Source organism: Magallana gigas, chromosome 9 (assembly GCF_963853765.1).
Source record: "Magallana gigas chromosome 9, xbMagGiga1.1, whole genome shotgun sequence".
NCBI lineage: Eukaryota > Metazoa > Mollusca > Bivalvia > Ostreida > Ostreidae > Magallana > Magallana gigas.
In genome coordinates, this window is record NC_088861.1 from 20,737,408 (window position 1) to 20,764,934 (window position 27,527).

The 27,527-nt window shown below is 32.6% G+C and overlaps 1 protein-coding gene across 1 annotated transcript; it reads left to right on the forward strand.

Moving 5' to 3' along the window:
• LOC105341026 (26S proteasome non-ATPase regulatory subunit 13) lies at positions 1 to 27,527 on the forward strand. The gene is made up of 12 exons (XM_034461439.2): positions 1 to 160; positions 1,628 to 1,706; positions 3,050 to 3,084; positions 3,562 to 3,617; positions 5,328 to 5,458; positions 7,246 to 7,417; positions 8,909 to 8,988; positions 16,475 to 16,600; positions 17,356 to 17,418; positions 22,240 to 22,320; positions 26,209 to 26,325; positions 27,313 to 27,527. Exons 1-12 carry the CDS (start codon positions 60 to 62, stop codon positions 27,406 to 27,408), a joined length of 1,137 nt encoding a protein of 378 aa, XP_034317330.2. The 5' UTR covers positions 1 to 59; the 3' UTR covers positions 27,409 to 27,527.

Consider the following 27,527-nt stretch of genomic DNA (forward strand, 5'->3'; position numbering starts at 1 on the left):
TATCTTATGCTCGGGCTCGGCGTTCAACGAATTAGGATTCAACAAAACTCAAACTCATCATGCCGAGAGACGTAGGAGCCTACTTAACAGAACAACAAAGAAAGTCATCGGGGGATGTTGCTACAGATTGGGGACAGATTGAAGAACTTTACAACAAAAAGTATGTTTGATTTTTCAAACTGTATCGAAAGGGGCATTCTAGCTATAGTGATATATCTCCTTTTGATTATACAGGTTGGGACCACTCTCCCAAATGGGATATAATAGCCCGTTTGGGTATAATAGTCCGTTTGGGATATAATAGCCCAAATGGGATATAAATTTTAAGTGCAAAAAATAAAAAAAATTGATTTTGAAATTTTTGATATAAATCCGCATTAGAATAGATGAAATACAACAACTTTTGGTAAACAACTTTTTCTGTAGCTGTACTATTACTGAGATTGATCCCTCAGTTTATCCAAAACTTCTTGGGGATCAATCTTACAAACTATAGAAATATAGAAAAACTTCTTAACCAAAAGTTGTTGCATTTTATTCACATTAATGCGGAATTATTTCAAAAATTTAAGAATAAAAAAAAATATTTTTTTGCACTTAAAATTTATATCCCATTTGGGCTATTATATCCCAAACCGGCTATTATATCCCATTTGGGAGAGTGGTCCCAACCTGTTATAGACAGGTCCAGCACAATCTCTTGATTTAGCTATAATATGTTTTACGGTGTAACCGTTTGGAGGGCGAAGCCAATATAAATGGGACTAGATCACTGAGTAGATGCCCTTTCATCATATCTAGTCTGTCATTTCATATATTGTTTTGTTTGGACTCTAATTTTATTGCTTGTTAAATTTGTTCAAGCCCTGATATGCTATAGACTATACTGGCGTGCGACCAGTTCTCGCCGAGTACCATTTCTCGCCAGTACATTGTGACGTCATTTTATCAACTTATAAATTATGTAAGAAAAATGACGTCACAATGTACTGGCGAGAAATGGTACTCGGCGAGAACTGGTCGCACGCCAGTAGTCTGTCTCAGGCTACCGTTTCCGTCACATTTTGACAATTTTTATAGAAACATACACAGCTAAAGGCTTAATACCGTTTTAGAGATTATGATTAAAATGCAAAAATTTGTGTGTAGAAACAGAAAATTTCCGGATTGTCAAAGTATAACTTACCGGTCACACGGACCGGTAATATATAAAATGTTATTGGACATTTTGATTTTATATCGGTTTTGCTGGTAGGACCGATAATTTTCGGAAACTCAGTACAATGTCAAATATTTCAAACTAATTGATCATGTGCTGGAAGCACTCTGTTTATTGGACAAAAGTGTCACAGGTTGTATGTACCCTAAGCGACTAATCAGATTGCTTCATGTGAATGAGCCATAAGTATGAAATAACTCACAGGTGATGGGAAGAAGAATGAAGAGTAATCAACTAAGGGTTCAATTTGTGACGAAAATAATAGAAATCATGTATCATTTCATTATATTTTCCACATACAATAAATTATTAACTATTATAAGTTACATGAATGAATGGTTGGAGAGAAATGATTACCAGTAGATATTTGTAAGATAAATTGAATTTTAAACAAATTTACATTTACAGGTTATGGCACCAACTTACCTTAAAGCTTCTCAAATTTGTAAAAACTCCTACATTTTCCAAGGGAGACGGACTAGTTAAGGTAGGTACTTTTACATGTCATCAATCGGAGACATTTACAAGTGATTGGATGCTGTTCAGTTGCTTCATTCGTTCTTTATAAAAAAAACTTCGATCGGTTAGGTCGTTCTCTGTGTATATCACAGTGTAGGAGCGGAAGTGTACAGTTTTGGGTAGCGCTGTTCGTCGAAGCGAGTAAACAAATTGAACACATAGCTCTGCGTACAGTCAAAGACAGTTTCAGTGTAATTTTAATCAATTGAATTGATCAATGGATTAAAAAAAAGCTTCCAGAACAATTCAATACGTAACAGTAATAAACTGGCAAATTTTATAAAAGGTGTATATACTGTGGAATTATTTTAATTCGTGGGGGTCAATTTTCGTGGATGGTTACTTTTTGCTAATTTGTGGGGATGTAATGTCGTGGATGTGTCGGTTAATGTTTCGTAACAAAGATAACTCTTTCTAAAGTTCTATTCGTTGAGGATTAAAATTCGTGGGGGAGGGCTACCCACGAATACCATGAAAATTGAGCCACCACGAATTCTAATGATTCCACAGTATTCTTTATGCAATACGATTTTCAAGTGAACATTTTGATTATCAATATCCAGGGTCACACTTAAATCATTCCTGTTGTATTATTATATATATAACTGAGAGAATTGGATAACCTCAGAACTATGCACTTGTCTTTCATGGACTTGAGTTGAGAACTGAGATGAATAATTTCAAAATGTTAGTGACGTAGGGTCATATAACTTACATGTTGTTTTTATCTATTATTTTTAAACACCTGTCGCAGGGAGAATCACCCTGCATGGGAGTTTACATTGTTGATCATTGTTATACGATATCCATGCGCAGATCTAGAGGGGGCAGCCCCCTAAAATTGAAAATTTATTGAATATACATAGTAAAATTATCCTAAATATGCCTCGGAATAATATTTATTATGCAATAATTCTTTGAAAGGTGGAGGGATGCTTCGTGAAACCAATTAAAGATGTCATGTCACAGATATGTTGCATTGTTTTTTGTATGTGTAAAAATAGTATGAATTTTTATCAATATCCTTTAGTAATTTATCATAACAAATTAAATGTAAGTTTTGTTTTCTTCATATATTTTCTTACTTCCATGGCTTACTTAGTTTCCTGGCTACACAACAGCAGTTATTTACACAGCTGGATGTGCTGGTGTATCATTGGCATAAATATACATATTTATATGGCTGCAGCCATTTTTTAATGCTTTCACCAATTTGTTTTTCATGTAATTATAGTAAGAAAATGGATATCTGTTAAAGTTTAAAACATATTTAAAACTTTTGTTCAAGTTGTGTATCTGTTGTATTTGTAGATGTATGAAAACTTTATTGCTGATTTTGAGCACAGGTAAGAGTTGATAAAACAAGATGGAAAGCATTTATAGTTTAGACACTAACAATAGTTATTTAATAAGACCCACGTTTAATATGAAAAAAACATACTTTGAATTTTTTGGAATAACACTGCAGTGATTGGGGTTTTTTAAAAAAAAAAAGAAAATTAGCCACAAGGCATTTGGAATAGAAGTGGGCAGGCTCAAGAACCTCAGATAAAAAATTAAGGTCTTGATACTATAATTTTCCTGGACAGAATAACTGTTTATCTCTCTGAACACATGGTTATTGAATGGTTAGTTGAGGGGACTATGTTATCAATATTTGATTCATAGAAATAGTGTCAGAATTATTAGAATGCAATTGAAAGTAAAGAAACTTGATTGTGGATGAGTATCTTAAACTGACATAGTTAAACCTTATCATGCAAACTTATAATGTATTTGTTTTTTGTAATTGTAATGTATAATGTAATTGTTTTTTTCCTCAGAATCAATCCATTAGCACTGGCTGAAATCATGGTGTACATAGTCAAACAGATGACAGGTATATATTATATAGCATAATAGCTATTTTTTTTATGTGAGGATAATTTTACTAATTTTTTTAAAGCTCAAAAAGTAAACATGTACTTGTAATCACAAGATGGTGAAGTGTAAATTAATATTCAATATTAATTGCTTTTTTGATACATGTACATCAACATTACCATGTGCAATACAGTATATATTATGAAATAAGTAGAGAAAAATCTTTTCGAAAATTAATTGGCCAGAAAAGCTGTTACTTTTGTGGAAGCATCCTCAGGTAGTGTAGATTCAAGTTTGTACAAATTATGATCCCCACGGATAGGGTGGAACCACAATTGGAGGATCAAGTTTTTACATAGGAATATATACAGGGTTGTCTCTAAGACACAAGAGGCAGGGAATTACCCCGCCTAAAGTGAATTAATTACCTGGCTATTTTTGCATATCAAACACAATCTAGCTATAAGCTAGACCTCCAGACCCCCTTCTACTTTTATTTTTCTTCCTTCTACTTTAATTTCTAGAGACAACCCTGATATAGCAAAAAACAAATGGCCAAATAATCTGTCACTTGTATGGAAGCATTCTTAGGTAGGGTAGTTTAAAGTTTGTTAAAATCATAAATCCCAGGGATAAGGTGGAACCACTATGTTGGATGGAAACCGGGTCAAATTTTTACATAGGAATATAACATGTACGGTACATAGAGAAAAATCTTAAAATTTTTTTCTTGAAAAACAATCCCTTAGAAAAGCTCTAACTTTGGTGAAAGTACCCATAGTTTGGTAGATTCAAGTTTAAATTATCAAAATTGGGATCTTTGGAGGTAGGATAGGACCACATTGGGGGAGGGGGTCCAATTTTTTCATAGGAAAAAAGTTTAAATTATTCTCATAAACTCAGATGTGTAATATATGGTTTTACCTATATGTGGACATCTTGACATATTCTTGATGCTCAATTGCTTAGACTGTGGTCCCTGGATAATTTTTGGTCCCCACCAGGGGTTCAAAGTTTGATGTAGTTCTAGTGATATATGATCAATTTTTTTTTAGATCTTGAGAACTGCAATACTCAGTATGTGATATGACTATGAAAACATTCTCTTACAAAAGGGGCTCAATGTTTTACAAAAAATATCTGGAGAAAAACTTGCAAATCGTTTTATACAAGATTATTCTATTACATTGTCCAGATATTTCATATTTGACTCCATAAATCTGATTTCATTGTAGTTATTGTTGCTTAGGTGACCAATATGGCCCATGGGCCTCTTGTTTGATCTGAGTAACAGATTAATTGGTTGAAACAAATTGTGATAAACTGATTAGCAGTTGTGTAATTGATTGCCATCCTTTATATAAATCATTGTTAATATGACTTGTTTATTTGTATCCTCATATCATTTAAAAACTTAAAAAAATCAGAGAATGCAGTCATCATCAATTCATTAACCTTTCATGTGAATGGCTTGTTTTGCATGTGCAGTGTAGTAGCAGCAAGGTCTAGGTTCTTCAATAATAGGTGTCAGATTTGTATAAAGTTGCTAAGGGCAGCAATTTGACCCCTCAGGCTTTTATTTTGTGTTTTGCAGGGTTGCATCACACTCTGGTGACTGTAAAGATTACTGAGCCTTGGATTTATTCATTTTTTAAGTTTGTATTTGCTCTGAAAATGTTCTTAGGTTCTGACAGACAATTAATGCAACTTTTGTAACTTTCTTCAGATATTGATACAGCTGTTTCATTTATTGAGAAAATGAAAGAGAAAGTAAAGATCAGTGATGAAGCAAAAGCTCTGTGCTTGACAACATTAGGAACAATTCGGCTTCGAAACCGTGACTTTCCTGCAACAAAGGTACTGCATCTACAAAATTGTATGCTAAATCATATATGTAATCAACAAATTAGATATGTTCTGTCAGATTCAAATGAGATTTTCTGATCTTTTGTTCTGTAATTGTCTGTCTGTCTGTCCTGAGGAAGTAACCTTACTACATTTTCGATTTTTAGAACTTAAGAACCAATTTTTCCTGGGTAAAAATGGCACACGATTGTCTAAAAAAACATTAAATTAAAGCATTTAGTTAGTAGTTTTAGAGGGTCTTGAAAAGTAACTGTTCTTAGCAGATTAATTTAAACTAGATTTTGCTTTTGTTAATGTTTGAAATAGACAAAATTTAATCCTTAATTAATAATGGTGCTATAAAGGTAGCATCTTTCTGTAAATTGTCCCCCTTCAAGGGGATATACATTGAAGTTATAAATATTGAAAAGATTTGTATTTGATAAGGTCAATTATATGCCCCCATTTTTACCACTTTTTGATTAGTTTGATTAGCTCACCTGAGCTGACAGCCTGTGAGCTTCTCTGATCACTTTTCGTCTGGTGTCCGTCTGTCTGTCTGTCTGTCCCTAAACTTTTTGCATTTTTGACTTCTTCCAGAACCACTGGGCCAACTTCAAACCAAACTTGGCACAAAGCATCTTTAAGTAAAGGGGATTCAAATGACTATGTGCGGTATTATGCATATTTTGCCCCCCAAATTTAAGTTTTTTAAAGAGATTTAAAAGTAAGGTGGAAGATAGTTGAAATTATATTAAAAATAAATGTGTAAAAGGCTATCACCATAGTGACGTCATAATATAGAAATGACATCATAAAGATTGTCTTATTTTGATAAATTGATGTTTTTTAGCAAAATATGGGTCTTTTCTGATAGTTTTTTGTCTGGGAAACATCGAGCACAGGCCTGCTCAAGTACCATTTTTTGATATTATGTGTATAATTACTGTAAACGTATTATATTTGGCGTATACGATATTTGGCGGAATTAGTTTTTAAGCTAAAGTTAGCGTGGATTTGAATTGGCGTATTCTTGAATGTGACTATTCATATACATACATGCATTGCATTAAGCGATGTACTTGATTAAGCGGTTGTCGCATTCCGTCAAAAGCGCCAAAAAGAATACACAGCCAAATGTAGTACGTTTACAGTATATGAAGAAAAACATATATTAAAAGTGTACTTTAGCAGACCTGCGCTCTATACTTCTGAATGCAAAATATAAGGAAAAAATGACAAAATTTTCATTAGTTTGCAAAATTGTGGGAATCAGGTCATTTAGGTGATGTCATCGATAAACAGCAGATGAGCATTGATGACTAAAATTAAGATTAAAGTAATAGGCATCCTCTGTACAATGATTTATAAAGATTTTATTCTCATACAATACTATTTAAAAATTGGTTGAAATTGGGGCAGATATTTGACCATACCAAATATAGTCCTTTTTAAAAATGAAGGGCATGCTCCTTTAAAGTAGAGATAATTAAAATTCATTGAAAATTTGTTCATATTTAAAAAAAAAAATCTTCACTTAACCTCGAAAACACCTCGAGATATTAGCAATGTCTATCATCCATGAAAATTTCAAGAGAATCTGTTCAGCAATCTCTGAGAAATCTTGTGGACATAAAAAGGGAAAAAAATAATATGAAACAACGAAAAAACACTACAATCACTAAAAGGTCTTCCATTAAAAATAAAAAGGAAAAATTTGGAAAAAAAGATCATGACAGTGCCTCGATTTATACACCAATCCAACATATTGTTCAATCTTCTTTTATTGATCTTTAAAGACAGTGGTGGAGGAATGTAGTGGATTATTAAACAACTTGGATGGAGTAACAACAGTACATGGACGATTTTATGAGCTATCTAGTAACTACCACAAGTTGATGGGGAACCATGCCTTATATTATCAAGAAGCACTTCGATTCCTTGGCTGTACAAATATGAATGATATGCCAGGTTTGTAACATGAATTATGTTCAAATTTACTTTTGGCAGTTTTAATTATCTTTTATCTCACCTGAGATAGAAGCTCAAGTGAGCTATTCTGATCTCTTTTTGCCCAGAGTTCTGTCTGTCCGCCTGCTTGTGAATGTTTTAAACTCCAGAAACACTGGGTCAATTTAAACAAAAAAAAAACTTGGTACAAAGCATCTTGTAGGGAAGGGCTTATAAATTTGTTTTAATAATAAAAGATCTCGAGTATTTGATGTGATAATTAGCAAATACCGTATTTTTCCGACGATTAGGCGGAAATTTTTTTCTGTGAAGCAGAGCACCCGACTTATCATCATGATCGCATTGTTCATCTTTAATAATTATATTCAAAATATCGCAGCCATAATATATTGAACCCCTCCCTCTCCAACGGGAATTGGAAATATGTAGGGGGTTCAATATATCGCGTCCATAATATTTTGAACCAATGAAAATTAGAGGGGGGTTTAAAATATTGCAGCCATAATCCAAAGGGAATTGGATATAAGAAGGGGTTCAATATATTGTGGCCATAATATTTTGAACCCCCTCTCCAAGAGGAATTTGAAATAAGTAGGGGGTTTAATATAAAGCGGCCATAATATTTTGAGCCCCCTTTCCAAAAGCGTTTTATGTAAACTGTTTAGTGAGTGTAAAGTGAGCTTGCACGAGCTTGTGGTGTAGTTGTACGTTTCAGGGTCTTGAGAGTCATTCATTATTACATGTACTTAAAAACTTTTCAAATGTTTATGTTATTAAACATGCATATTTAGATTTAAATGAAATACTTAAGTGTTTTTATTATAAATATTTATCTCATATATGTTGAGTATTATAATGTGTAAGTCAGTGCCCTCCAAACTGGCAGAAGTTTCAGAACCATTGACTTCTGCAAGATTAGACAAGTTTTACTGTACTGTAGTCGCATACTTAAGGTCAGACGACACGTTCCTCAATTTTAGATAACTTTTTCCAGGAATTGGTTAATGGTTTACAACTACTTTGACAAGCTTTCTTGGAAAAAAGTTAGGGTACCTTACCAGGCATTTCTGCAAAATACTAGAGGATGCAATTTTCTATATAATCTTCTTGAAAATACACTTGAATTGCTGATATAAAAATAAATACATCTACAGCACAGCGAAATTCACTATATAAGAACTATATCTCTGCCGTGGCGGGCCTTTGAACTCACGACCTCTAGAACCTATACGCTTCTGGCAGAGAGCGGCCACAGTTCTAACCACTCGACCATCTAGACATATAACTAAATCCAAGTAAATTTTGATAATTTTTTAAGTGATTATAGAATGAATATTTTTTATTGGAATTCTTTATTACGAGGAGATACAAAAAAGATTCTCGAGGAACGTGTCGTCTGACCTTAAGGGTTAGTCTATCTCTAAATGATGATAAACATTTTTACTATCTTTCAAATCTAACCACTCAGGAATATCATTTTTTTTTCTTTAGCATCAGAACAAATTGAGAGAGCATTTAATCTTGGTTTGGCTGCCATTTTGGGAGATGGAGTATATAATTTTGGAGAATTGGTAAGTTTGCACTTGGGGATAACCATGCTTCATCCTGTGCTGCTGTGTGAAATTCTCTGTTCACACCTAGCTGCAGGTCTGTAGCTCCTTTTCTGAAAAAATTTGATGGACGATCTGGGAGCTACAAAGCCTTATGTGTTAAAAAGTTGCTATTTACATCACACAAAAAATTTCTCTTGGTTTGGACTGATTAACCGTAATTTTACACAAATTGTATGAAAATATTGGATATTTAATTTCTTACGCAATTTACTATGATGTCACATTACATGTACTTGCCTCAGACTTTCTCTCAGGCATCCTAACTGATGCATGTGCAGAATGAGAGTCACAATTCTTTCATGTGATGACTACTTCACTTTACAGGACTGGTGATGGGGTTTAAAAAATATCAGATCAAAGTAAAGTGACAATCTGTTGTAAAATGTTTAAGGAAATTTTTGGAATTGAATATTTGTACAAAATGTGTTCTGAAATAAGATTAGGCCACCAAAAGTTAATTCTATGTTTAATGTATTCCAAAATAACAAACCTACGAGGGAGGGCAATAAAATAAAAAATATCAAAATTTTAAAACATTTTAAAACAATTGATATTTATTCATTTACATTATTACAAATACAGTGGGATTGAATATATATATATATATATATTTATATATATATATATACACACACAGTAAAACTCGTTTAGTACGAACACGGATATAGCGAATTCTCGGATATAGCGAAGTCTTTTTGAGTCCCCGGTAAAATTCTTAACAAATCCTTGCAAATTTTTACGGCTATAACGAATTCGGATATAACGAATTTACGGATATAGCGAACTGATTTTGAGTCCCGTAGAGGTGAATTATAACGAAATTTTACAGGTTTATAACGAATGTCTTTACTGTTTAAAAAAGTTTGCACTACCCTTTAACATAATAGTTTGAATGAATTTATATTCATATATTTTTTTTTCGATTTACAATTCACATATTAAAGGTATCAAAGCAATGTATTTTTATTCTAAGCCTCAATTAGCAAAAATTATAGTCTGGTTTAAGAATACATGAATATTACCGTATTTTCCCGACGACTCGTCGAATTGCCCATTTTTAGCCAAAATTTTAACAAAATCCTATGATACGTCGATCTCAGACCATACGTCGATCTTATCACTTCAAAATGGCCTATAAAACTGCAGTAACATTATCAGTGTATGATGCCACGATGTCACCGATATTGCTGCCAATTATTATTAATGATTAACATTTAAACAATTACGCTTTATACTTATGCATCAAATTTTCAAATACCGGCAACTTCTACAAAGTCGCTTGCATTTTAAACAATTCCCGATATCGCAGGTTATGCAAAACTAAACTTACTTTGTCAGAAATATTTAATTCCCAAGCATTAAAATAAGTATCCACTCTGACTATCGCCAGTGTATTCGCCATTACGTAACCAGCCACCTGTTGACTCGGCGCGTGGTCAATGTTTGTTTAACAATTTCCGGTGTCATAGGCATGCACCTGTCTCGTGTCGGACTTCAAAGGGGGATCTCAGGTGAAGAAAGCTTAGCAATTACTATGATTTAATGAAACTTGTTTACTTTGTATCCAGTTATGCAGTTACACGCTATTGTTTTACATAGACACTGTTAGAAATAGATCGATCATTTGTACGACTTGATAATGACGATATACGACATACATACGTTTCCTAAAAAAATTATCTAACAATAATCAAAGAATTGGACAATAATTAATGAACTATAATCACTCTTATAAAGGTACTCTTTATATACACAGGGAGTGAAATTGCCGTAAAGATCTCAGCCTTAGGGCAAGATAATTAACACAACCGGTGTCAGCCTATTGTATAAACAGTAGTATTGATAATTGCCGATTACGTATTTTAAGATTGAATTTGACCATTAAATATTTCTGATTTATACTTTCCACTAACAACTCTTTACAAATAAAATAATTAAATTTAAAAAAACATCCCCCGGACCTACTGCAATATTTTCTTCCATTCAAACTTTGTTTCAATTTTACTGCGCAATGTTATCTTCCTACTAGTGATACATAGAACCATGTGACGATGTGTTTATAAAAACGGAACGGTAAAACTTTTAATTGATTAAGGACAATGTAACATTTTTTAATAACTGTTGTTATTATTATGTATTTAAGTGTTGACAGATGAGTGAAAATGATAATTATTAAAGATGAACAGTGAATTCAACAACGTAATTTTCAATCACACAGCCAACTCAAGATGATTAAAACCAAGATTTTTAATGCTATTTTTAAAAAATTTCTGACATCGAGCCTACGACAAGTCGAACAAGACGATAAGTCGGGTGCTCTGCTTCAGAGGAAAAAAATACCGACTAATCGTTGGAAAAATACGGTGTAAGTGAATTGGCTATAGTTATTATTACAAATTCGTTATACGGATATAGCGAATTACGGATATAACGAAGTAAATCCATCGGTCCTTAGGACTTCGCTATAACCGAGTTTTACTGTGTGTGTGTGTGTGTGTGTGTATATATATATATATATATATATATATATATATATATATATATATATATATATATATATATATATATATATATATATATATATATATATATATAATTTTTACAGATTGCAGTATTTTAGTAAAATCAAACTGGAAAAAATCAAAATAAAATATGGGTTTGATAGTTTTTTTATTTTAAACACAATAGCTCATAAACCTATCTACATGGGGTTTTTTAAACATTAAACTTTGGACAGCCAAATGAGCCCAAAACTACCACAAGTTTTTGCAGCTTTTTAAACTAATTGTAAGGAAATGAGGCTCCCAGGTTGTCCATCTGAACCTATTATAGCAAAACTTGAATGAAATGAAAATGGATATAATGAATTTATGGCTATAATTAACTTTTATTCATGTCCCAGCAAATTTCTTATAGAAATAAACCTATAGAAAATTGATGTTTATAACGAAAACGGCTGTAACAAATTTATACTGCTTTAACAAAGTATTTTTAAGACCCCAGCTGACAAAATTTTAATGTTAATTATTTTCCATTACAAATTTCACTGAAGATACATACAATTTTAGGAAGCATTTATAAAATACTATAATTCAAATATTATACAGAAGAAAAAATGAAGTGACAGATGATGCCTCATCGCGGTTAGTTTTGTAATCTGTGATTACCTATGTTTGAATTCTCTAAAACCGTTGGGTCATATTTTTACCAAACTTCGTACAAAACATAAAGGAAAGGGAATTCTAAATTGTAAAAGTAAAGGGCACAACCTCTTTTGATGGGCAAATAATTGTGAAATGGTGAAAATAAACTGCAAGTCTTTAAAAATCTTCTTCTCAAGAACCCAACACCAAAAATGCCACTAATGAAATCAAAGCTTGCATGTAAAGTGAAAATTCTCAATTGTAATAATCGTGACCCCCACCCCCAACTAAAACTAGGCTACAAAAGGGTTCAATGTTTGACTTTGAAATATATTTGGAAAATATTTAAAAAATAAAATAAAATGACAGTGTTGTTCAAAAGAACAATGTTGCCCAGATGCCTCTTGTTTATATACAAGTCATGGCTGCCAGAAATGTGTGTCTTCTGTGTGAACTCTGTAACTAGAATTTCCTCAGCTCCCATTCAGCACAAATACCTTAATTTCACTCCTGATAAGGTCTAACATTTATAGTTGAGAAAAATTACCTGTCAGAATATATAAAATTTTCTGAATAGTGGTTTTTCTGAGATTTTGACCATTTCATAATTCGCCTATTTTTGATGATTTCTCAGATTTTTAGACCTCTCCCAGCTAGTCCCCTGCAAAGAGATGAAGACCATTCTGTACCATATGCATGTTGCACCTTTACATATTAGAAACTTGCTGTTGTATAGTTTGCTGCGTCTCATCCACCTACTTTTCCTTTTTTAGCTCACCTGAGCTGAAAGCTCAAGTGAGCTATTCTGATCACATTTTGTCTGTCGTCCGTCTGTCCGTCCGTCTGTCCGTCTGTCCGTAAACTTTTCACATTTTCAACTTCTTCTCAAGAACTACTTGGCCAATTTCAACCAAACTTGGCACAAATCATCCTTAGGCAAAGAGGATTCAAAGTTGTGAAAATTAAGGGCCACACCCGTTTTCAAGGGGAGATAATTAGAAATTAATGAAAAATTTCAAGAAATTTACAAAAATCTTCTTCTCAAGAACCAGAACGCCAGGAAAGCTGAAACTTGTGTGGAAGCATCATCAGGTAGTGTAGATTCAAAGTTGTGAAATTCATGACCCCCGGGGGTAGGGTGGGGCCACAATGGGGGGTTGAAGTTTTACATAGGAATATATTGAATAAATCTTTAAAAATCTTCTTCTCAGAAACTAAACAGCAAGGAAAGCTGAAACTTGTGTGGAAGCATCCTCAGATAGTGTAGATTCAAAGTTGTGAAATTCATGACCCCCGGATGTAAGGTGGGGCCACAATGGGGGGTCGAAGTTTTACATAGGAATATATTGAGTAAATCTTTAAAAATCTTCTTCTCAGAAACTAAACAGCCAGGAAAGCTGAAACTTGTGTGGAAGCATCCTGAGGTAGTGTAGATTCAAAGTTGTGAAATTCATGACCCCCGGGGTAGGGTGGGGCCACAATGGGGGGTCGAAATTTTACATAGGAATATATAGAGTAAATCTTTAAAAATCTTCTTCTCAGAAACTAAACAGCCAGGAAAGCTGAAACTTGTGTGGAAGCATCCTCAGGTAGTGTAGATTCAAAGTTGTGAAATTCATGACCCCCAGGTGTAAGGTAGGGCCACAATGGGGGGTCAAAGTTTTACATAGGAATATATAGAGTAAATCTTTAAAAATCTTCTTCTCAGAAACTAAACAGCCAGGAAAGCTGAAACTTGTGTGGAAGCATCCTCAGGTAGTGTAGATTCAAAGTTGTGAAATTCATGACCCCCGGGGTAGGTTGGGGCCACAATGGGGGGTCGAAGTTTTACATAGAAATATATAGAGTAAATCTTTAAAAATCTTCTTCTCAGAAACTAATCAGCCAGGAAAGCTGAAACTTGTGTGGAAGTATCCTCAGGTAGTGTAGATTCAAAGTTGTGAAAATCATGATCCCTGGGGGTAGGGTGAGGCCACAGGGGGGGGGGTGTTAAAGTTTTACATAGGAATATATAAAGTAAATCTTTAAAAATCTTCTTCTCAGAAACTAATCAGCAAGATGATTCTTTATAATTGTTAAAACTTTGGCTCCAGGACAAATCATCGGCCTCACAAGAAGGTTCAGAGTTTGATGTAGTTAAATATCCCATATATAAACAATTGTAAAGGATCTTTTTGAGAACTGCAATACTCAACATGTGATATGACTATAAAATTGAAGCAGGCAGCTATTTTTTCATTAGAATCTTTTTGTATTACTGTATTGAGTTATTGCCCTTGATTTATTGATTCTTGATTATTTTAATTAATGCATCCACTGTTAACCAATTATTGTGATGATTATTTTTATACAATAATAAATATTCAATGTATATAAGTTGTTCTGCATAAGAAGTTTTGGGTTAGGCCGGATTAGTTTGTTTATTTTTGATTTCCAATTTTTAGATACTATGAATTATTTTAGGCTGGCACATATATAGGGACAGTGTCTATTGCATTACGATGAGCGACTGTTTGGGGTTAAACTTGAACAGGTATGGATAAATTGAGTGTGTGAACATCCCTGCTCTATCTAATCTATGTGTTTTCTAACCTTCGATACAAAGTGTGCGGTCATTCCTGCCCTGTATCGCATTAATACAAGTGTGCAGTCATACCTGCTTGTATTAGTGGTGGTTGCGGCGGAGCACTAATGTATGGTCATCCCTGCTGGTGTTCAGGCCTTTCTAGCGCAAGTGTGCGGCACTCCCTGCTTGCGTTAAGTTGAGCTGTTGGCGTAAACGTTGGTACCTGTTGAGTTGCGTAGGTGTGCGGTCATCCCTGCCTGTGTAATGTTGAGTCCCTATATATGTGCAGGAGCGGTGATTAAAGTCTGCTCTTGTAAATATTGGCAGCAATCAGGGCTATCCGAGTTCCAAGGGGGAAAAATGGATTATTACAGGATCTACATGTATTATTGTACATTGTCCGGATTGTTTGTATTATGACTCCATTAAGCTGACTTTATCATACCTATTGTTCCTCAGGTGAGCGATGTGGCCCATGGGCCTCTTGTTTTTACCTCCCGTCTCTAACTTGCAATTTCACTGTGTAAAGTCAACCCAACAGTCATAGCAACAAGTTTTGCATATTACTTCTGATTCTCATGTTCTTAATATTAGGGGCCTAGATATCGCACACCTATTTCAACAGGAGACATCCCTCTAACTAATGATATCAATAAGAATTATTTTATAAATTTTAGCAACACTCATGAGTCTTCAAATACAGGAATAATAATTCATAATAATAATGAAATATAGTATACAGATTTATCATAATAATATCTAGGTCAAGTTTGATTTTGGGTACAATCGTGCAATTTTCGACAGAGTTATGCCCCTTGGACTTTGAAAAATTCCACTTACTTGCAGTTTCTGATCATTTTCTTCTCATAAGTTTCACGTATTGAAATGAAATTTGGTATACTGATTTATCATAACAATATCTAGGTCAAGTTTGTTTTGTGTACAATCAAGTAATTTTAGAGAAAGGTTATGCCCCTTGGACTTAGAAAAATTCCAATTATTTGCAGTTTACATTTATTTTCTTCAAGGATGCTTCCAAGGGAGGGAGCATAAGTGTGTCACAAACATCTCTTGTTAAGGCGAGAGAAATTCAATTTTTAGTTTTACGGATTTTGTTGTAAAAAATTTGGGTCGGAGGAGGGGAAAAAAAAAACCAGTGGGCAAACTTTTATTAATCAAAATTACGTATTACTTGCTTGAACTTATAATATTAAGTTTAATTTGTCCACTATCCACTGTGTACTTTGTGTTTGTTTCAAGATCATTGGTATTTACCTTACTAAACTTGTTTAGGATAACATTTTCTTTGCTTTTCATAAAAACTTTTAAGCCAAACCATGCATGGCTGACTTTCATCTTAAATACTCCATGTTATAGAGACGCTTACACTTGATTTTAAAAGCTCCCTTTGTCAAACGTTTTGCAAATAAACGTCAAACGTTTCAAATAAAATAAAGTATTTTTAAAACCAAGATCGGTCAAACTTGAAAATTCCGGAAACATTTCGGAAGATACGAATTTTTTTTCATTAATTTTTTTTTTACAAAATTGAAAAAATTGGGTCGGCGGATCCGTAAAACTAAAAATTAAATTTCTCTCGCCTAATTATATTAACCATTTATCTTAACACATTTTCCTTTTTTTCATTGTTTGTCAAGTTTTTTTAAATGAAAATATATAAATGAATGCAATAGTTTTGAAAATTCAATAGAAAATGTTATAATTTTGTTTCTAGCTTGCTCATCCCATCCTGGAGTCCTTAAAATCAACGGACAAGGCCTGGCTTACTGAACTTCTGTACACATTCAACAGTGGCAATATTCCAAAGTTTGATGAGCTCAAGAAGATTTGGGCAACTCAGGTACATAGATGACCACAGATTAAATGCCTTATTCAGAGATGAACAGTAGTTAAGGAACTATTGCGAATAACTCTTTAATTGACCTATAGGACCGGTATTGGTGTCTGTCTTTACAAAAAAAAAAACATATTGATTTCCGTACCACTTCTTGAATTTAGGCAATACACAGTAAACTCTTAGGTTCTAGTTTTCATAAAGTATAATAATTGAAAGAAAAGTTTCACAGTCGTTGTCTGACCAGTATGAGTTATGGTCGCCTTTTGTACTGGATTATCTCTAAATTTAATGGGACATATAAACAAGTTTTATCGAAAGTCTCGCATAAAGGATTTTAAAGGTTGCAAATCCTTTGACTCTTTGCAACAAATATTTCATGTCGCCTTAGTTTTTTCAACAGAAATTACAGGAAGAATAATGTTTGAAGATGTAGAGGGATTTTTACGAAGCTTTGAACATTGCAATGTTTGTGCTTTTTATTTATATATATATATATATATATATATATATATATGTTAGGATGTTAGAGTTAGGATATATATATAAGATTTTAAAAACGTCTGAAGATTGAATGAAAGCGCTAACGTTTTACTCTGTGTTGTCTTTCGTTTTTCAAATTTTCTATATATAAAACCGGACACTGCGATATTTTTTGGATTTAACTATATATATATATATATATATATATATATATATATATATATATATATATATATATATATGGAATTGTCACTTAATCAAAATCTTTTCCTTTTCAGCCTGATCTAGCTTCTAATGAGCTTCACATGAGGCAGAAAATTTCACTTCTTTGTTTAATGGAGGTAAGATTTAGTATCATAATGTTGTATGTACATTTTAGCACAACTTAGGATACAATATGATATGATCTTGTATTATATAATATTGTTGTATTATTTAAGGAATCATTTTTTTAGTATTATGAGGTGATAATTTCGGTCGGGGTGTGGTCAAATCCAATAAAGTCCGAAGGGCTTTATGATAGATTTGACCACGCTCCGACCGAAATTATCACCTCATAATATTCAAAGACTTATTACTTATATTTATATTATTTCAAATTTGTACACTTTAAATTTTTTTTTATTTTAAAACCACTTTTTAAAGCGCTAAGCATAGCTCGGCGCTTTATTGTCGTTAGACTTCTATTTCCGGTGCAAGGAATAACTGCCCTCTATGAGCAGAAATATACATCATTTAAACTGGTAAGAGGTATAGGGAACCAGTTATCTGGGTGACGGAAATGGCCGAGTAGATACGATTGGTTTGCGGGGCTTACGTACATCATCACGGGATGCTACGCAGTGGTGAAAAAATATAGTGCGTATTCAGAAGCTAAAATATAGAAAAATAAAATCGATTCTTTGCAAGAAAATGTCAAAAATTGTGATAAATTACTGTTCAAAAGGTATAATTTGTGATTTTAACATATTTTTTTTCAGGCAAGTATCCATATACAAGTCGTGTTCAGCTTTAATTCACATCATCTTAAGAAAGTAACATATATTTAAAGAAATCTGGCCTTTGATACTTTAAATTGATATTCATTAAACATAAACCAAAATTTCAATAAAGCTCATTTCCGCCTACGCTTGCACACAGTAAATTTTCTTAGAACCAACCTAGGTTAGCGCTTTTCAGTACTTTCAGTACTTTGATTTTTTTTATGTAGCACATACTATGTATTACTACGCGGCGTAGCTGATATCATGTTTCAGTTATGCTATAAGACATGCCCATTTTGTGTCACTCAGGTTTTATGAAGTTATCAGGTTTTAGGGTTCAAAATTGGTTTGTTATGCTATCACAGACAAAGACAGTTGAAATTGTAAATATTTAAGAAATAAACAGCAATTTTAAAAGTTCACCGGGATATGAAGTTGGTTGGTCACATAAACAAATCCTGTGAAGCCCGTAAGGGCTTCTTGGTAGATTTGATCACGTACACTATCCCGGTGAACTTTTTAACATTGCTGTTTATTACAGGGTTGGCCGGGAAATACCAGTGCTGGGAATTACCGGTGGTAAATACCGGTATTTCCCATCCCGGTAAATACTACTGTTTTTAACTAAACTGGGAAATACTGGGAAATACAAATTTATAGTCTTTATTTATTTACTTTGTTCAATGTAAAACTTATGTTTTGGATATTAGATATTAACAATAAGCATCAAAATACAATTTAGCATACTTTGCCATTTCACTGTTAGTTAATGAATCTTAAATCCACCAGATCACCTATTCCTAAAGACTTCTGTAGCTGCTAATGTACAAATTTTAGTCCAGCTTTTGAACTTCAAGTTTTGAGCTTTACAGATTTATAATTCAAAGCATAAAAACTGTTATAATTACTGTAGGTGTTACAAGTAACAATTAGATAATCACACATGTTGTTTAAATAAATAATTGACACTTGACAGTTTTGTGCTCCTGTTTTGGGTAGATATATACTATTAGTGGGGCTATTTGGCTTCTTCTTAGGTGTGTTGCATACTGAGGTAGTGACACAGTCACATTTTATTTTTTTACAATTTTCTTGCCCCATTTTCACAATTTCACCAAATAACCAGAAAATGGAACTTTTGATATCATGTTTATGATAACAGTATAGATGCACCTATACCTGACAAAATAACAATATGGTCAATGAATGAACCATGTTTGGAGTATTCATAAGAAGATAACCAATGCCTTACTGACCAGTCAAAACTTGTTAAAATCAAAGAACATTATAAAATGTCATAAAGCTGAGAAGATGTACTATTGTCTACATCCCAACAGATTTGATTAAGACTAATTAAAGTCTAAGTATGAAGTACTATAATATGTAGTTGTACTTTATTTCCCAGTATTTCCTGGGAAATACCAGTAATTCCCGGGAATTACCAGTATTTCCCACCGTCCTGGGAATTACCAGTATTTCCCGCTTTTTTGCCAACCCTGGTTTATTACTTATATTTACGTTTGAAAAAGACAAATCGTCCAGAACTGTTAAAATTACCAAGAATTTAAGTTTACAATAATCCAAGTGACAAGCGATAAGCGCGTGCTATGATCATTGTGACGTCATGAAAATGTTCATACAGAATTGAACGTTTTCGCTATTCTCTAAGTTCATATGAGGAAACATATTTGCAAATGTAAATATGTAGAGGATATCTATATTGTGTGATTTTATATTTGCTCTATCCAACGAGTTGAAATGGTGTATATATTCGCGAGGCTTGTGGAGCGAATATAACCATTTCAACGAGTTGGATAAAGCAAATATAAAATCACACAATTATAGATGTTCTATTTATCTCATACAATTTGATTTATGTTATGAAGCTTTTGAGACAGTCCCTTGTGTGACCCGAATTGTTTTTTTTTTTTTTCAAAGATTAAAAACGATGATGCAACCTTGTGTTATGCGGCTATTGTGCCTTGCGCAATACAATTAAGTACGTCATTCCTGTGATAAATCTAACTGTTTTAATGTAAAGTTTCACTGAAATAAACCTTAAAATAATTTTTTAGCTCTAAATAATTTTTCTTAGAGCTTATTCACTTGATTAAATGGAAATTCCGATTAGAAGACTTGAATAATCAAGTTTGTTAACATACACAAAGTTGCGAATGCTCGTTAGTTTGAATTGACTCGGATCGAACGAGGAACTGTTGTTGATGTTTAATAAAACAAGCACTAGGCTAGCCTTATGATTCGAAATTGATAATAGTGAATAAAGATGCTTACTGGTGGTGGAATAAAAGTTTTATGATTCAGAAACATTATTTCAGTAAGTTCTTGTATATAAACACAACCAGAGCGCTCTGTTTTCATCGCGTCGTCAGGATGAACTCCTTGATAGTTAACGTAATTTGCAGTTTTATAAACTTCACAAAGCAAATTGAAAGTTGGAAGTGGGCTAAACTTATAAAAAATCTTGACAAACAAGAAAAAAGGGTCTTGTGGTTACTGTTATGAATAACTTTGCAAAAAAGGTGTGAGTGTGGGGGGGTAAACCCCCCCCCCCCCACACACACACACACACACAATAGCCCCCCGGTTCCGACGCCTGTGCTACGTAGTTATGTGTTTTCCTTTCATATTTGTAATTTAAATCTTTGACAAAATCAGTTTTATATTAATTTTTGTAGTAGATATAGTTATGTTAAAGTACTAGCAAATCTTCGAAAATAGATCACTGAAGGGTTGAAGCGAGGGGTTGTGTCAAAAATAGTTCGGACCGGAAGTATTTGATAAAGCATCACCCGTTTGATATAGCAAAGGTTTATCACACGGGTAATATACACCACACGTATGAGATAAATGATATTATATTGTATCATATAATCTGCTTTGATATTATATTGTATCTTATAATATTTTATCTTAAAATATGATATTGTATCTTGAGATATTTATCCTGTGATATGATACAATATTGTATCATTTAATATTAAATCATATGATACAACACAAATGATACAATATCATTTTATGTTAAACAACATTTAATAATATCATAGGATATATTATTTTTTCTTTAATTTACTATTGTATAAAATGATACAGAACAAAATTTATTAATATCATAGTAACTGTTACATTAATGTTTCTTTCAATACTATTGTATTAAATGATAAATATCATATCCTGTAATACAATATCATATCAAAAAATAAAATCACATGATATGAAATATTATATAATATTATTTTAGATTCTCGTCCCACTGAAAATGGCTTGCCTTGATGTATTCTATTTTATTTAAATTGTTAAAGTTTGCAAAAAAAATCCGGAAATAAAAAGCTCGGTATACAAAAAATTCAAAACGTTTCAATGGCTGCTTAACATGTGGATAATGTTTGAATCCTAAGTCATCTTTGTTATCATAAGTATACAAATTTCTTCATGCATTAACAGTTAAGTCGAAATTAAATGGAATTAAAAGATTACAAATGACTTTGGGTACTCATATTAGCATTACCAATTTAGGAAAAAATAGAGCAGTTGCTATTTCTATTACATGAACGGTGAAAAAGATGTTTTTTAAAAAATAATAGATAAAATTTGCCTACCCACCTCATATTATTTGCAAATCGGGATTAAAATCGAATCTAATTTAATTTTATGTGGCCTTATTATACAATCTTATATTATATGATATTATATTGTAATATTGGTATTGTTTTAAAACCATACTACTATATCCAAAATTATGATAAAAAAAACCATTACCTCTGATTTTCATGTACATGCATTATGATCAAGGTGGTCTTATAAAGGTGAAGCCTCGCCTTAGCATGAGCATTGTAATCTGTGATTACCTATGGGACTTTTCCATCAAGATAGAATATTTCACTGTCATTTTCAAGTTTAACCTATGCTAGAATTTCATATCTTATTCTCTAAGAATATAGAAGTTAAAGCTTTTATACATAATTTTTCCATCAGTGTAATGGAGCATTTTTATTTATTTGTGCTTGTATATGATTAGGTATTGAAGTGTCTCATACTAAAGTGAGTGAAGGCCCTTAAGTAGTTTATTCGTTTATTGTCATAAGAAAGTTAATTTATGGAGGGTAATAAGATACATGATACAATTCTGTTTATTTGGGTTTTTTTACCTTTATGTAGATGACTTTCCAGAGACCAGCCACAAATAGACAGTTAACATTTCATGAAATTGCTGATGAAACTCAACTGCCAAACAATGAGGTAGGAAAGTTTTAAAAAAATAAATAGATTTCTATCCACAAAGAATAGGAACTGTTAGCCTTTTTCACAAAAAATCTTACACTTAATTTTTATCGTAAGTGCAAATTTAAGTTATTGTTCATTTTCACAATCATCTTAGGAGATTCTTACATGTAAAATTTGTTGTAACTGTTAAGTATTTCAAAACTGTAAAAAAAAAAAAAAATCATCATATGATGTAAAATATACAAGATAAACTGCTTACTTCAATGCTTGAACCACATTATATCGCTTTTTGGCATCATTTAGCAGTTATTGTCAAAGAATACATAAATTCTCAAAAATGTGTACACTCAGGTAATATCTCCATTAAAGTTTTTATCTATGTAAAACTAAACATACATTGTAATTGTGATGTCATATTTTTGATTTCTACTACATTATGAGGGTCAATCAAAAAATACGAAGACAATGTGGCTGTCTATCATATATTTTTCATGAAAGTCATACTTACAAGATTAATCTGTGCACCAACACTAATGTTATTGATATGCGAAGTTTAAGTCCATTTGATGAAACGGTATTTTTGTTACCCTTTTTTAAAACAACATGTTTTGTCACCACAGCACACGTGAACGTTTAAAACATGACGTCAAGATTAAACATGAACAGTTTATAGATATACCCCATCTTTATATCACGCTTAGTCTCTTGTGCCTTTCTCCTTACAATTTTAAAAAATGACACTGAACCACTTAACATCTTATTTGGACATATTTGTTCGAGAATCATAAGTTAGATCTTCAAAGTTTTCATTTTCTAACCATGACCCCTGGGTCAAGGGTTCGGGTTCTAGGGTCGGGCAATATGGCCATATAGTAAAAATGTATCAAATCTTAAAAAATCTTCTTCTTTACTCACACACGTGGGCAAAAAACTGAATACATGGGTTTGATTTCCACTAACTCCTCTACCGAAATTGTGAAATTCATGGCCCCTGGGTCATAGTGTTAATGCATATAATGTTTAAAAATCTCTATTCTCACACATCTGTATGAAAAACTGACTTCATATTTATGTTTACCAGGAAGTCCCCTGGAGTATGGGTTTTGACTCTAGGGCAGGACCAAAATACAAAATACAAAATCCATTCCCTCACCAGAGGTCTTGCTTCGCAAGCGAATAAGTATCAAAACAGTAAACAAAAATCGCCTGCTAAAGAAACAAATTGACTCATTTTATTTATTCAACATTTGTCAAATCTAAACTTCTATGTATTCTCTAAATAGGCTCACAGTAAATATATTCACTCTTTATGTAATCATTCAGTATTATTTCATTGCAAGTAAAATGAGTATATATTTTAATCAAGACTATCCCTGATTGGATCCGCCAAAGCGTGTCTACCACTCTCATTTTTGCTATTTCGGGCTTGTTTATCAAAAATGAAAGTAGGTTTTCGATTAATTTCACAATAATAACTTATCAGTTAAAATTCAGTTATACCTGACAGACATCATCACACATGTGTTGAAATACCAAGGGTGTATGCAAGTACTCTGGTGCAGGCATTTTGTAGTTTATGTGCAAATACCGTAGTATATAATTATTATATCACATGAAATTTTATTTTTATAATATTGTAATATAAAACATTGTATCATATGATATGATATTGTAAAAAAAAATATTGTATCATATGATATGATATTGTATATTATAATATAATTCTATATCGGATGATATTGTATCATATGATTTCATACAATGTTTTATCAAATTATATTTAATCATATGATACAACGTTATACCGGTATTATGTATCAAATATGATTAAGGATGACAAACCTAATTCCATTTGCGCAGATATTTCGCGCAGATAAAAGGAGTGATTGTTACAAAGATTGAAATCTCAATATTACGTCACAATCTCTAAAAGTCAATGAAAAATCGCTTATGACGCAATACGTAGCTGTTCAACGTCATTTACGTCCCTGTTCCGAAAGAGAAGGGGGTATGCTGTTTTACCCTTGTGTGTATGTCTGTCTGTCTGAACAAAAATTTGTCGCATTTTTATCAGCAACTATTTATTGCAGATGCTTGAAATTTTAACACTCTATTTGTTTAGGCATGGCATATCGTGGGAAATATTTTTGTACCAAACAAACGTCAGCTTCCTGTTAAATGATGACTTTGTTTACTTTTAGCCTAAATTTTCAAACAAATTTTCGTCAAAGATTTCTCAGCAAATGTTTATTGCAGATGCTTGAAATTTTAACACACTATTTGGTTAGACATGCCATATTGCGGGATATATTTTTGTACAAATCAGACGTCAACTTCCTGTTAAATGACGACTTTGTTTATTTTTAGCTTAAATTTTTAAACAAATTTTCGTCAAAGATTTCTCAATAACTGGTAATCGCAGATGCAGTATTATGCATTTTTTGCCTTTAAAATCAAAGTGTTATAAAGAGCTTTAAAATAAGGTGAAAGATAGTTAAAATCATATTGAAAATAAGGGTGTAAAAGGTTATCACCACAGTGACGTCATAATGAAGAAATGACGTCATGGAAATTGCCTTATTTTGATTAACTGATGTTTTGTAGCAAAATATGGGTGTTTTCCGATGGTTTTTTGACTGGGTAACATTGAGCGAAGACTTGCTCAAGTACCATTTTTGAGTATGATGTGTATAACTATCTAAAGAAAACATATGTTAAAATCGTACTTGAGCAGACCTGCGCTCTATACTTCCTAATGCAAAATATAAAGTTAAAATGATTTATAAAGATTTGATTTTTATACGATACTATTTAAAAATTGGTTGAAATCGGGGGCAGATATTTGACCATACCGCACATAATCCTTTTAACACAGTTTTTAATTAGGAATGCCATATTGTGGGATACATTTTTGTACCAATCAGATGCTAACTTTCTGTTAACTGTTGACTTTGCCTATTTTGCATATTCACATCATAGCATTGGCTCACAGATATCTTGTTGTACTTTACTTTCCTAAATATTAAGTTTTTCTACCTTTTATTTTTTGAAGTGTTTTAGTCAAAGTAGATGCCATTGTTGCTCATGTGAGGGTTGTGTGAATGAATTATGTTTGGAGCTTGTAATTGTTCGGATTTAATAGATCTTTGTTGGGGCTATTTTAATTGTTATCTAAACATTAGTGTCTTAACAGCTCATTAACTGCTTTGTGGATTATTCCTTACCTGACAAGGACAAACACACTAAGTGACACTTACACACCCTTTTGTTTCTTTCTCTGGCAAAATAGACTCTAAATATACCTCTCTCTCTCTCTCTCTCTCTCTCTCCTCAATAATGGTCAATCATGTGGTAGATTAGTGATTTTTCTAAGACACATTAGGTTAAATGATTAAAAAAATCTGCAAGGAAGTGTGAAACACAGAGATATACTCAATGACATGTGAACTAATATTCATATTTTGAGTGAAAGTAAAAAATCATACAAAAATAAATATTTACAATTTTATTCTATGAATTATATTATAAACAACATTTGTAAAGTATTTTTTCATACAATATGTGCATCACAAAATGTGTTTTTAAAGAGTAATCGAAAGTATAAAAGAATAATTATATATTACACTGAACTTTTTGACTGTTATCGAATGAATTACAATTACAAGTAATCGAAAACCTCTTTGATTGCAGATAACTGTCGATTACTTGAATAAAAGTAATCGTTTCAATCAAGTACGATTACCCATGCCTGATTACATGTATACCATTCAGTACCATATACTTATAAAGATTATAACTATTTTTATATCATATGATAGATGTGGTCTCATAAGGGTGATGCTTCATCTTGGTGATCTCTGTAATCTTTGATTTCGGTTACCTATGTTTGTTTCTTATATACAGGTTGAAATGCTAGTGATGAAAGCTTTGAGTCTGGGACTTGTCAAAGGATCCATTGATGAAATTGACCAGAAAGTACATATGACCTGGGTTCAACCTCGTGTCCTTGATCTTCAGCAAGTAAGTTAAACTTGACATTAATTCATAAATACACGCTGCTTCCCTTTTTATCTCCGATTACTACCATATTATTTTTAGCTCACCCTCAAGTCAGCTATCCTGGTAACTTTTTGTCTAGTGTCAGTCTGTCTGTTTGTAAACTTCTTAAATTTTCAACGTCTTCACCAGAACCACTGGGCCCATTTCAACCAAAATTTGCACAAAGAATTTTTATACCCCAGCTCCAAAGGAGAAGGGGGTATACTGTTATACCTTTGTGTGTCTGTCTGTCCTTCTGTGTAACTGTCTGTCTGAAGTAAAATTTTCTGTCGCATTTGTCTCAGCAACTATTCATTGCAGATGCTTGAAATTTTAACACGTTATTTGTTTAGGCATGCCATATCGTGGGATATATTTTTGTAACAATCGGACGTCAACTTCCTGTTAAATGACGACTTCGTTTATTCTTAGCATAAATTTTTCAAACAAATTTTTGTCAAAGATTTCTCAGCAACTACTTATCACAAATGCTTGAAATTTTAACACACTTTGATTAGGTCAGCGATATAGTGGGATACTAGTATATGCTTGTACCAATCGGACGTCAACTTCCTGTTTAATGACGACTTTGTTTATTCTTAGCCTAATTTTTCAAACAAATTTTCGTCAAAGAATTCTCAGCAACTTTTTATCACAGATTCTTGAAATTTTAACACACTATTTCATTAGGCATACAATATTGTAGGATATATGTTTGTACCATTCGGACGTCTGCTTCCTGTTAAATGAGGTCTTTGTTTATTATAAAATTTTCGTCAAAGATTTCTCAGCAACTGTTTATTGCAGATGCTTGAAATCTCAACACACTATTTGATTAGGCATGACGACTTTGTTTATTTTTCTCGAAAACCATACAGCCAGAAAAGAGTTACTTGTGTGGAAGCATCCTTAGGTAGGATTGCACTATTTGGCATGTATTTAACATTGATACATTATTTGTTCTTGCAGATTGCCACCATGCAGAAAAGGCTAGAGCAGTGGACAGAGGATGTCAGTGGAATGGAGCAGTTATTGGAAGTGAAAGCCAAGGATATTTTGACATAATCTTAATTTTATCCTTTAAATCAAATTTCATGATGATCTTTCATTGAATGACAAAATCTGCAAACCAAAATATTTGTAGAATTATAAATGGTAAAAATAAACAAGTTCTTACATTATAA